Below are 12945 nucleotides of genomic sequence, written 5' to 3'. Positions count from 1 at the left end.
CGAGAAACAGCGAGTGCTCTTTGCCATCGCAGCTATTTATCTGCCGCTAAAGACCAAGTGGCATTCTATCTTGGTTCACAAAACCATTCAGTCTTGGAGTCAGCATGGCAAATACATATCATAAATTATAGGAAAGTTGCTGACTACTAAAATGAACTTCTCCATCTTGTTTCGACACTCCACTACAGGATGTAGAGACGGATCACATGCCCTCCACGGACTTCCCTCCAATTGGTTGTCCCTCCCAAAAGTCGCTCTTCATTTGCATAAAGTTAAACATATCTCAGCTTTGTTGCATCGCTGGACAGGCCTACATCCTGTCACTCGTGTCACTCAGAAATTGCCAGCTCTCCATTGAAATAAATGGGATTGTGTCGTTTGTCGCTGGTAATATAAACGCAGCTTCACCAGCTCCAGTCTCAATTCACTTTCATTGTATTGAAAAAGCAGTGTGAACATTCTGTAAAACATTTACTTTTGTGTTCCACGGAAGTGAACTAGCCCTTTAAGAATATTATAACAGCCTGCAATAGAGGACATAATGTACTTCCACACATTTATACACACCCACATATTCCTTCAATAAAAGTCTTACCTTAAGGGTCTCAGTGTTCTGAGCAGTCGAAGTACTCGTAATATACCCAGGATTCTGTTCCCTCCAGAGGAGGCGAGTGAGACCAGGATGTCCACCATAGACACAAATACCAGCAGGCCATCTAGAACATTCCAGCTGCTCTTCAGGTACGAGCCTGGACCAGCGTACAGCCCAAGAGAAACCACCTACAACACCGACAGCATAATAATCATAACCATCATCATCACTGACATCTCATCAGCATATTGCATTATTATTGTTTTATTATATTAAAATATGTTAAATAAAAATGATAAAAAAATTTAACTAAAATGTATGCTTGTATTTAATCAATTAATAATGTTTATTTTTGTACCTTCACAGTCATCTCAGCCACAAAGATCACAGTGAAGATGTAGTTGGACACTTTAAGAAAAATCCGCTCCTGTCAAACAATGATAAATGAATAATGAAAATGTCATTTAAAAAGGCAACAAATGCACCATATTCGTTACAGAACAACACAAAAGCAGCTTTTGCTGATGAGAAGTCACCTAGTGACTTTTTAAAGCATTTATTGTGCAGCATGTTTTCATTACTGAGTTATAATGAATATTGTAATTTCAAAAGTTGTACAGTATGTGGGGTAATCTTTTTTTGGATTATGATAATGGGTTTATAAGTTATGGTTATGATTATTAAAAATGTAATCTCGAGGACGGAATCAAACTTTTGAAACCAGTTTCCAATATTAGCCCCTTAACAATTTATTATGATAAAATATTATTTATGATTATATTTGATAATTATCAATGCATTTTCCAAAATATTTTAACATTTAAAAATCAATTTGAATAAAAATATAAATTCTGCCAAGTGATACAGTTCATTAGTCTTACTGTAGGTGAAACTGGCACTGTTACAACTGTAGGTGCAATAATACAGTGACATACACAGCCGTTCAAAAGTCATTGAGTCAGTGTGTTTTTTAAAGAAATGAATACTTTTATTCAGCAAGGATGCATTAGATTGATCAAAAGTGACAATAAAGACTTTCATAATGTTACATAAGATTTAAATTTTTAAATAAACACTGTTCTTTTGAACTTTCTATTCATCAAAGAATCCTGAAAATGTTTCCACAAAATATTAATCAGCACAACTGTTTTCAGCATTGATAATATTAAGAAATTTTCTTGAGCAGAAAATCTGCATTTTCTGAAGGATCATGTGACACTAAAAACTGGAGTAATGATGCTGAAAATACAGCTTTGCCATCACTGGTTTGCTATTACTGCATTTCAAAATATATTAATATTAGCAAAGAAAAGGGGACCTATAATGCCTCTTTTACAAGATGTAATATAAGTCTCTGGTGTCCCCAGAATGTGTTTCAGCTCAAAATACCCCACAGATCATTTATTACAGCTTGTCAAATTTGGACCTATTTGGGTGTCAGCAAAAACGCACCGTTTTTGTGTGTGTCCCTTTAAATGCAAATGAGCTGCTGCTCCCTGCCTCCTTTCCAGAGGAAGTCTCTGGTGTCTCCAGAATGTGTCAAAATACCCACCAGATCATTTATTATAGCTTGTCAAATTTGCCCCTATTTGGGTGTGAGCAAAAACACGCTGGTTTTGTGTGTGTCCCTTTAAATGCAAATGAGCTGCTGCTCCCGGCCCCATTTCCAGAAGAGGGCGGAGCTTTAACAGCTCACACTTCAGTTGCTCAACAACAACAAAGCTGGAGAATCTCACGCAGCCAAATGAGGATTGTCAGTAACGGTGTTCAGCCTTACATTGTTCAAACCGGAGTCGGACGCTGATGGAGAGACTCAGGAACAAGTTACAACTTTTAGAATGAAAATGGACATTTCTGAATGGTTAGTGGATAAATTTGACTGCATGATAACAGCACTCTACTACAACAACTCTTCCTCTTCTCTAAAGCAGCCCAACATGGCCTCACCGCCTTTGTTGTGTGTTCCTGGGGGCAGGGTTTATGTACATTTTGGGATTTGTGATGTCACCAACAGAGGAAGAAGCTCGTTGTTGTCCGTACCAACCGATTTCTATGACAGAAAATATCTCCCTTTGCATTGAACTTTGAGCGGATTAACTTTGCAGATGTTGTTTATGCTCAAACAGCAACATTACACACTAACTAAAGTTAAAAAAGTGAAATCATAATCAAGGACCCCTTTAAATTTCAATAACATTTAACACTATTACTGTTGTGATGTTGATTAAATAAATTCAGGTAAGCCATAAGAGATTATGCAAAAAATATTTAAAAAATTCACAGACCCAATAAACTTTTGAACAGTAGTGTAGTGTACATATATAATAGAGCTTAATGAAATTGCTAGAAATGGGTGTTGTGATTGTGTTCACCGTGCTGTCAGGCTGGATGTCGGGTCTCTCTAGAGCGATTGTGATGCAGTTGAAAAAGATGAAGAACAGCACAATATGATCAAACATCTTATGAGTGATGACTTTCTGACAGCGCATACGGAACCTGCAGAGAATGAGAGGGAAACACCCGTGTGTGCATAGAATGAGAATGTGCAAGCACAGCATTCATTAGTTGTGTATATGTGTGTGTTGGCTGGATTTCTGTGTTGCTACTCACTTATTATGAGGGGAAAATAAGTAAAGTGACCAATCCTCATGGTCCCTGCACCACTGGGGTTTATACGGCTCCAACAGTCTCTTCAAAATGAGACACCAGCTCTAAAAAAAACATACAATACAAGATAAAAAGAAGAAAGATGCAAAAGGGAAATACATAAAGAATTTATATTTTGTGTGTGTGTAGTGGTGCAAAACTTGCCAAATGATGCTGAATTATGTTACAAATTACATTTATAGGATTTTATACATCCTTCATACCATCCACAATTCAAAATTTGTATGTCAGCTCACTTCGAAATTGTGCAGCATATATATATATATATAGCAAAATTTAATCATAACAAATGTCATAAAAAAAGGATATATAATATTTGATCTGTGTGGTATAATCAGTAATAAAAATGGATTAAAGACAAGGTCCCACCTCCTCAAATTCATCATCATCTGCCCCTTGTGTGGATGTTGGCTCGGGGTGTGTAATGTTTGGAGAGGATGGATAACCTCCATCTAATCTGCCATTACACTCCAAATATGGGCGTGGAACCTGCAGGAGCTCTGGAAAATCAAACGACCCTAGACATGAAACTCCGCCCAGACTGCCGGTCCTGCTGGATTTCCCATCATCTGATTGGTTTTCATCCATGCTGTCCTGTCCCGTTCCAGAAAGCAGCGACTCACGCTCTCCTGACTGAGCACGTCTTATTAGGCTGGGGGCGTGGCCAAGGCTGTTCCAACTGGAGCGGCGACTTCCCCAAAGGCTGGACTATAACAAACACACAAACTGTAGCTGATTATCATGACACACAACCAATGGTGCAGTAGGAAAGAATCATTTAAAAAGCAAAAAGTAAGTTGACATGTAATAGGAGGAAAAAAAAAAAATAGAAGAGATTTACAAGGTGACAGAATTTTGATTGAATTTTTTAAAATGGATAGTTCCAATCCTTGATTCTGATTGGTTGAGATGCGTTTGAAGATAAATTACTCTACAAACTTACATTACAAACTCCGTTCTGTGTCGTGCCTAACAACACACCTTAGCTGTTCTAAATTCACTGTAAACCTGCTATTACTGCTTTTATAAAATGGTTTGCTCATAAAAATATTATATCATGGTATGTCTGAATACTCAATTCTGATTGGCTGGAAGTTGTGCATTAAAACTTTATTAGGCGAGAATGTAGTTGTTTAGGCCTGAAATATGTGATTCATATTTAATCACCTATTTTACAATTTGTTTATACGCTTTTGGAGAAGCGAGCTCCAGGCCATCAGCAGAAATTCAATGCTCATGTACCCGCAGAGAACAGCTTCATCTCGGCTAGTGCTTTGGAGAATTGCCGCTGGCTCTTATAGTGGTTAAACATGAGATATAATTCATTTTGGGTACATAAATGGGCAATCTTTGGTTTTATTAATCTATTACTTGTTCCTAAGCAATGAGAATTGAGCTATGTTAAATTTAATAATTAATCCTGTAGATCACGTTTGACTGAATTGTGCAATTGTGTTTATTTCCTATTGTCATTTATTTATAATGACTTTTGTTGTTTATTTAAATATTGTTGTTCAATAAATATTATTTTATATAAATAATATGTTGTTAAATTTCATGCTGAAAATTCTAGTGTGAAAAGGCTTTAAAATCGATCATTCTAATATGAATATAGAATTTTATTTATATTGTTTTGAGATGAATACGATTTGTGTACATGCACTGGCATTTACTACTCACCAGTGACCTCTGGTCATGTGGTTCGGTGGAGGTGTTGCTGTTGCGCCGTGATTGGCTGTAGATGTGTGACACCTCAGTTCTGGGTGTGGCGTTGAGTTGCATGTGTGTGTTGTGAGGTGGCATAGATGCCCGAGGTTCCAGGTGTCCATTAGAGATGGGCATTAATGTCTGCATTTTTATCTCTGATCCTAATATCAACAATAGATTAGCATAAAATAACAAAACACATATAAACAGCTGCACACACCCACACACACATACCTGATTTCAGTAGTTCTCTCAGTTTGTCCTCATCACCATAGTCAGATGACATGTCATCATCAGTGTCTGATCTGCTAGCATCACCCTGAAAGAGAGAGAGAAATGACATTTAAAGGCTAAAATTCAGAATTCAGAATAATGAATGATTATATTTTCATATCAAGCTAAACAACACAAGGCCAGCATAAATGAATGCAGAACAAACACAATTACATTTGCTCTTTCAAGGCTATGCAACTCTCTACTTTCTAATCTCATGCTTAGTTAACCCGTTTTTCATCTTGTCCTCGTCTTATTTCCTGCTGAGTCACTTAACTTCCACTTTCAATGTATGTTCCAATGTAAAATCAACATGAAATGGCATTCAGACCTATTTCATTTCCAAAATGTGACAAACAGCCAGGGGCTCCGCAAGCAATTTTGGTCCCTATGAAAGAATATGAGGTTGGGGCCCCTACTGCACCCATTCTGCACCAAACATACAAGTCAACGTAGCTATCCAAAATCTTTGTCTGCAATTTAATAATAATAATGAGCTATTACTTTTGCTATTGCGTTTGACCACTAGGTATCAGTATTTAGTCAGAGACCTCCCATGGCTGAATAGCTAGCACTAGCAGATGATTTATTATGCAAATGGATATGTAATAGAAAAAATACAGTACAGTAATCAAATATTCATATTTATTCTTAAACAAAACCAACTGTTAAGTCAAAAATTCAAAAAGGTCCATATTTTAAAGCTCTTTCTAACTTGTACTTGGCCTTAAAATAACAGTTCTTGTAATTGTTAACTATAGCATTTGTTAGAATAAGGATATAATTACAGGTAAGAATTACAGGCATTTGTTATGAAAAATAGCAATACAGTTAGAAACTATAGCTACAACATATCACAGATGTAATATACATCTTTAGTGAAAAATCTATTCCCTTAACAGATTGTCTATTATAAATTCTACAACTAGTCAAAATTTGCCACAAAAAATACAATAGAACGTGATAAATTCTAGTAAATGTGGTTTTCAAGCTTGCAGAACGATGTTTTCCCCTCTTTTCATTTTAGTGGCTGTTTTAGATCATTTTCGACTTTCTCCATAGCGTTTTACTATATTCTCAATAGGATCCAAATGGGTTGCACATTTTATCATCAGCGTCGTATAGGAACGGCTCGTGCAAATTCTAACACTGTTGGAATGCACTGGTGAACGCGCCTACGGTGATTCGCATGCCACTCTTGCAAAATTAAACAATTGGGCTTCAATCACAGTGATATTGCGCAGACAATTGATTCATTCAGTTTGTGCAGCTTATAAAAGCTCAGAACATGCGATGTATACAATTAATTAATAGTCTGATGATTCTAAGTTTCAGTGTGGCCGTTCAGCCTGCAACATGTGAGAAGAGCCGGTGCGCGAGAGCACTGACTGTTACGATCTCTGGGGGCCCCAAAAGTGCATGGGCCCTTAGAATCGTCCCAAAGGGCAGCTTACACATCTGGAAAGGCACCATCAATGCTGAAAGGTATATCCAAGTTCTAGAACAACATATGCTCCCATCCAGATGTCACCCTTTCAGGGAAGACCTTGCATTTTCCAACATGACAATGCCAGACCCCATACTGCATCAATTACAACATCATGGCTGTATAGTAGAAGGATCCGGGTACTGAAATGGCCAGCCTGCAGTCCAGATCTTTCACCCATAGAAAACATTTGGCGCATCATAAAGAGGAAGATGCGACAAAGTAGACCTAAGACAGTTGAGCAACTAGAAGCCTGTATTAGACAAGAATGGGACAACATTCCTATTCCTAAACTTGAGCAACTTGTCTCCTCAGTCCCCAGATGTTTGGAGACTGTTATAAAAAGAAGAGGGGATGCCACACAGTGGTAAACATGGCCTTGTCCCAACTTTTTTGAGATGTGTTGATGCCATGACATTTAAAATCAACTTATTTTTCCCTTAAAATGATACATTTTCTCAGTTTAAACATTTGATATGTCATCTATGTTGTATTCTGAATAAAATATTGACATTTGAAACTTCCACATCATTGCATTCTATTTGTATTCACAATTTGTACAGTGTTCCAACTTTTTTGGAATCGGGTTTGTAATCAAATTGCATAGTTGTGCTTAGAATAAATTGTTTTATTTATGATAACAGAGAACAGATAACAGAGAACCAATTAAATTTTAATAAGAGATTATGTTGTAGTCAATGTATGCTATGCTTTTACCTGTGAGCTTTTTGATTTTCAGATTAATACCCTAACAAAACACTAAACTTGGTTCTTCCCTCATATTTAAAATATTTAAAAATATATAAAACATTTTACTCATATTTTGATGGTTTAATCAAACTTGTAGGGTCATTTAAAATAAAGATCCCCTCCAGACTTCACTTTTGGTCACTATCGTATTTCTGGGTGAAACAGGATATTTCACTAAAAGGAAAAACAATTTTATTGTGAAAAGTGGGAGTTCAATACCAAAACAAACCAGAAACATAATACTTCCTGGATGAGTAACACAACACAATCAGTGGCCGTTGCGATTTGATTGTTTATATTCCAAATTGTAATGTAAATCAGTGGGAAAAAAAGAGTGATGAAAAAAAAAAAATGCAAAAAATACGAATAAATGAGAATCGCAATTTTTAGCAGAGTAACAACTGGAAAAAGTGTGTGTAAACGTGTACTGGAGTATTGTGTGAGAAGGTAAAATGTCCAGTATGTATGTGTGTGATATTACCTTGAGCACAAAAGAGAGAGAGATAAAAGACAGAGAGGAAAAAAAGGAACAACAGAAGGTTTGAGTGAAAGCGTGTTTCTATCAAACACATCATCACACCAGCTGCAGCCTGGCGCCTGCGCTTACACGCTACAGATGAGACTCATCTACATGAAAATTATACACACAAGCCAAACATACACCGATCCACACAATCAATCTCTTTGATGTGACACCAATAACGAAAAGAAACAAGAGCGTGTTTTTGTTCGTTTCCATGTGCGCTCAAAGGAAATCCCTTTTTTTCCATGGTGTGCGTAATGATTACTGCGCTGTAATTGAGTTACAGTGCAATAATTCCAGTCCTCTGATAACATCTTACTCTTAACATGAAGAATTCCCTCTTGAAAACTCAATTAAATGCAATATGGCCTATCTAATTCACTCGTGCGGAGGATTCGCACAGATGTTGCAAAGTAGAGGAAGTAGTTTTAGCGAGCTGTCTGTTACAGTAGTAGCCCCAAAAAGAATTATAGAGACTTAAGGCAAAATGTACAATGCCATTGCATTAGAGGCAAAATATCAAAGCATTTATTTTAAAGAAAGACAGTGTCTAGTCCAACATCTGACATCTTACCTCAGCTTGGAAGCCCTCTACTAAGATGGCAACTAGTAAGTTGAAGAGGACGTAATTCCCAAAGGTCATCAAGGCCACAAAGTACAGAGCCGCCCAGGGGGAGGTGGAGGCCATGCCGTTATACAGAACCACATTCCAGTCCTCCTGGGTCAAAATCTGTAGAGACACAGGATGACTGTTAGCACAGTCTAAAATTTCACAAACTGTAAGTAGGTACATGACATCTAACCACAAATAAACACCGACCTTTATCTAAATGCTATTAAAAACATCAAAATATCATTTATTAATTACAACAACACCACTTTGTATCCAACATACTTTGAAAGAATCAGTATTTTGCTAAAAATGACGTATTAAGATTAAAGGGGACCTATTATGTAATATAAGTCTCTGGTGTCCCCAGAATCTGTCAAAATACCCCACAGATCATTTATTATAGCTTGTCAAATTTGCCCTTATTTGAGTGTGAGCAAAAACACTCTGTTTTTGTGTGTGTCCCTTTAAATGCAAATGAGCTGCTGCTCCCGGCCCGCTTTCCAGAAGAGGGCGGAGCTTTAACAGCTCACACTTTAGTTGCTCAACAACAACAAAGCTGGAGAATCTCACGCATCCAAAATGAGGATTGTCAGTAATGGTGTTCAGCCTTACATTGTTTCTAACTGGAGTCTGACACTGATGGAGAGACTCAGGAAGAACTTTTAGAATGAAACTGGATGTTTCTGAATGGTTAGTGGATAAATTTATGTAGTTGCTGTGGAGTTGATTCAACTCATCGACTAGCATGTGCCGTCATGTTAATCTTTTGTGCAAATCCAGCATTGAATTGATCCTCGTTTGAGAAGCAGTCCGGCGTAAAATGACCGCATGGTAACAACACTCTACTACAACAACTCTTCCTCTTCTCTAAAGCAGCCCTACTAATACTAATAACACTAATACTAATTACTGTTATTAATATATTTGTTTAATATAATATTAATATAATATATTTGACTGCAAAGTTTATCTGGCATGAATATCTGTGTGTGTGTATATATATATATATATATATATATATATATATATATATATATATATATATATATATATATATATATATATATATATTAAAAAAATACACAATAATGATTAATAATAATAATGTGTTTAAATTAAATGTAAACTTTACAACACAAACTGCAAAGTTTATCCATCATGAAAATGTATTTTCTTTAAAAAAAAACACACATATATTTAAAAAAATACACACACATATATTTAAAAAAATACACAATAATGATTAATAATAATAATGTGTTTAAATTAAATGTAAACTTTACAACACAAACTGCAAAGTTTATCCATCATGAAAATGTATTTTCTTTAAAAAAAAACACACAATTTCCACTAAAAATGAACATTTAAAAATAAAAAATATAACAAGATAAAAAAAATATTTAAAAAAAATCGCCCAAGCAAATTAGCAAACTATTTATGATGTTTACACTAACTAAGAGTTACTTGAAAGACATTAAAACAAATATAAACTTTTTTAGCTCTTTTAAAATTCAACTGCAAATGCAAAGAAACTTTGTTTGTTTTCCCTTCACTCCAGCACATTCCACACAGATATCCACAACAGAACCTGAACCCATCTCAGCCTCTTCCTGCAGACTGATTTAGAACAGAGGAAAAACAGCAGGTTCAGTCTGGAGTTTATATTCTGCTTACAAACGCACACACACACACACACACACACACACACACACACACACACACACACACACACACACACACACACACACACACACACACACACACACACACACACACACACACACACACACACACACACCGACAGAAATAGAGATTAGGGAAATTAAAGGCTCCTGGTACAGAAGAAACCCTGACTCCTATGGCTTCCCTCAGGGCCTGGAGTTAATACAGCACCATATCAGTATTTGCACAAGTGTCACCCCTGGTGACCTCATCACACTACCCAATACTGCAGGGAGAGGGCTGATGACCTCATCATGTCTGCAATATTATAGGGCAGGTTTTGATGACCTCAGCAATTTCAACTCTGACACAACTTGTAGAACTTTGAATAATCCCAGTCTTAAAAGTAAGACTGACACACACAAACACATACACAGCCTTTTTATTGATATTATAAAGTAGAATGCAGAAGAAAAAATATAGTTTTGCTTGAATACGTTACAAATGATTTACAAACCATAAATATAAATGTACAGCTTCAAAAATGAAATAACCGTTTTGCTTTGACAAGAATTTGTTACTTCATTTAACGGAGGCTAAATACCCACAATCCCTTGCCTCAGCATTTTTGCGAAATGCTGCTGTTCCCACATTGAGGAGTGAGTATTTAATCAAAACTTGCCTCCGAAGACTAAAAATGCTATTTCTGGACAAGCTGTATGAATTCAACCATCAGTTTAGTGACCTACAGTCTCCGGGTGGTCAGCCAAATGTGGAACAGCAGCTTAAAAAACTAGTTGTATAATGTTTTATCGTTCACTAAAGAGGAACTTTATGTTACTTAAGTAAGAATAAGTAATTCTCCCTAAAACATTTCTACCTCTGTAAAAAAAAAAGAATATAACATCCATATATTGCTTATTAATGTAACGGGTGAGTGGCTGCAATGAAGCGCATGGTGATACAAGATAACTAATTACAAATATACAACCACAAACGCAACCACAAACAAACATAAACGAGACAGAACAAAGAACTAAGGAAACTAAATACACGAAGAGATAATTAACTAGAACTGAAACAGGTGCGGGATAAATTAACAACTAGGGAAACTAACGAGGAAACAGAACTCAGACAAAGCAGAACAGGGAACAGAGTGAAAACGAAACCAAAACACAACATACAAGTTACAATTAAACAGTTTGTGAAAATTTTTCTGACCTGGAACACGGTGACGATGGCCCAAAGGAGTGAGTCAAAGTTCTTCCTATCAGACACCGTGTCTCCATTCTCCAAACGTAGAGTAAACTTACACCCAAACAGATGCATTCCCAATATACTAAAACCCAGAAGACAAGAGAGAGAGAGAGACAAAGAAAAAGTGGGAGAGACAGAAATGAGAAAAGGTCATTCTCAGGTAACAGTCACATTTGTGTCCAACTCACTACTGATATAATTATTAGGATACAGAACTTTAGTCAGATTATTTAAAAGATTCAAATCTGTTTAGTGTGCAAAACAAAAGAAACTTTACACTAAATCATAGCATTTTTAAACGTTTTTCATCAGATTTTCAGACAATGTCCATGTTTCCATTATATTTTTAATGTGAATTTTGTTTTTATCCAAACTAAAATACCTTGCTTTCATTGTATTTTTTTTTTTCCCTTAAAAAAAAAAAAAAAAAAAAATGCAACTGAAAAGCTGATATTTGCTAGTTAACCATTATGGCACTGAAGCTGAATGATATAGCTAATCCTAAACGTAACTTTCTTATTTTCATTTAGTTAAAGTACTAAAATAAAGTAAAACTAAAACCTAAAATTGAATAAAAACTATATAGACATATAAATAAAACTGATAAAATTTCAAAAACACAACAAAATGAATAAAACTTTAAATAAAATGAAAATGAAAACAGAAAATATAAAAACAAGTCAAAAATAAAATTTAAGAACAAAATAAAATTCAAAAAACTATAAATCAGTGATACTAATATAACACTAGTACCTGAGTATTATGAAATTATGAGCACATCAATTCCAAACTCGCTGTGATGAAACTGAAATAATGTTGTGCTTTAGGGTTATTAAAATACTTTACAAAATACTTCACATATATAAAATCTAGTTTGTAAATACATGTTATAGATCTTATTTTGAACAATTCATCTGTGCGTTTCATTTCTGTTTTTGACCTTGTAATGTTTAATCGAAATACCTCAACAGCCAATGCATAAAACTAAGTTCCCGCTCTGCATTTTTCTTTTTCAATAATCCATTAGACTTGAATATGTCAATCTCTTTGATGTGACACCAATAACGAAAAGAAACAAGAGCGTGTTTTTGTTCGTTTCCATGTGCGCTCAAAGGAAATCCCTTTTTTTCCATGGTGTGCGTAATGATGTCATGTGTCTTCCATATGTCATGATATGGAAGAAAAAAATCTTGCGTCATGCTACTTCTGAGTCATGAGTCATGCTACTTCTGTTTCATTGCAACTTTAAGATAGGGGATTATGGTCTAAGAAAATTTAATAAAATCATCACATAACTCAAATCAACAAACACGTGATTCAAGGTGCTGTATCTTTTCTCAGGTACTGATTATGTGCTTTATTTATGTTAAAAAATTTTAATGTGAGTTTGATTATCATTTATAGCCATACTGAAA

At 35.5% G+C, this 12945-nt stretch overlaps 1 protein-coding gene across 3 annotated transcripts in view; it reads right to left on the bottom strand.

The window, feature by feature from the left end:
* The window catches only part of cacna1hb (calcium channel, voltage-dependent, T type, alpha 1H subunit b), a 78268-nt gene that overhangs the window by 30818 nt on the left and 34505 nt on the right, over nucleotides 1-12945 (bottom strand). For all 3 annotated transcript variants that reach the window (XM_067402705.1, XM_067402708.1, XM_067402706.1), the window contains 9 exons: nucleotides 11495-11612; nucleotides 8573-8728; nucleotides 5201-5285; nucleotides 4940-5127; nucleotides 3629-3967; nucleotides 3203-3303; nucleotides 2965-3088; nucleotides 951-1019; nucleotides 596-780 (listed from right to left, as the gene is read on the bottom strand). In XM_067402705.1, coding sequence (XP_067258806.1) covers nucleotides 596-780; nucleotides 951-1019; nucleotides 2965-3088; nucleotides 3203-3303; nucleotides 3629-3967; nucleotides 4940-5127; nucleotides 5201-5285; nucleotides 8573-8728; nucleotides 11495-11612 — 1365 coding nt within the window. The remainder of the gene's footprint in view (nucleotides 1-595; nucleotides 781-950; nucleotides 1020-2964; nucleotides 3089-3202; nucleotides 3304-3628; nucleotides 3968-4939; nucleotides 5128-5200; nucleotides 5286-8572; nucleotides 8729-11494; nucleotides 11613-12945) is intronic.

The sequence above is a fragment of the Chanodichthys erythropterus genome, chromosome 12, assembly GCF_024489055.1.
Source record: "Chanodichthys erythropterus isolate Z2021 chromosome 12, ASM2448905v1, whole genome shotgun sequence".
Taxonomy (NCBI): Eukaryota; Metazoa; Chordata; class Actinopteri; order Cypriniformes; family Xenocyprididae; genus Chanodichthys; species Chanodichthys erythropterus.
The sequence above is the reverse complement of the archived record's forward strand: the minus strand, read 5'-3'. Positions and strand labels throughout refer to the sequence as shown.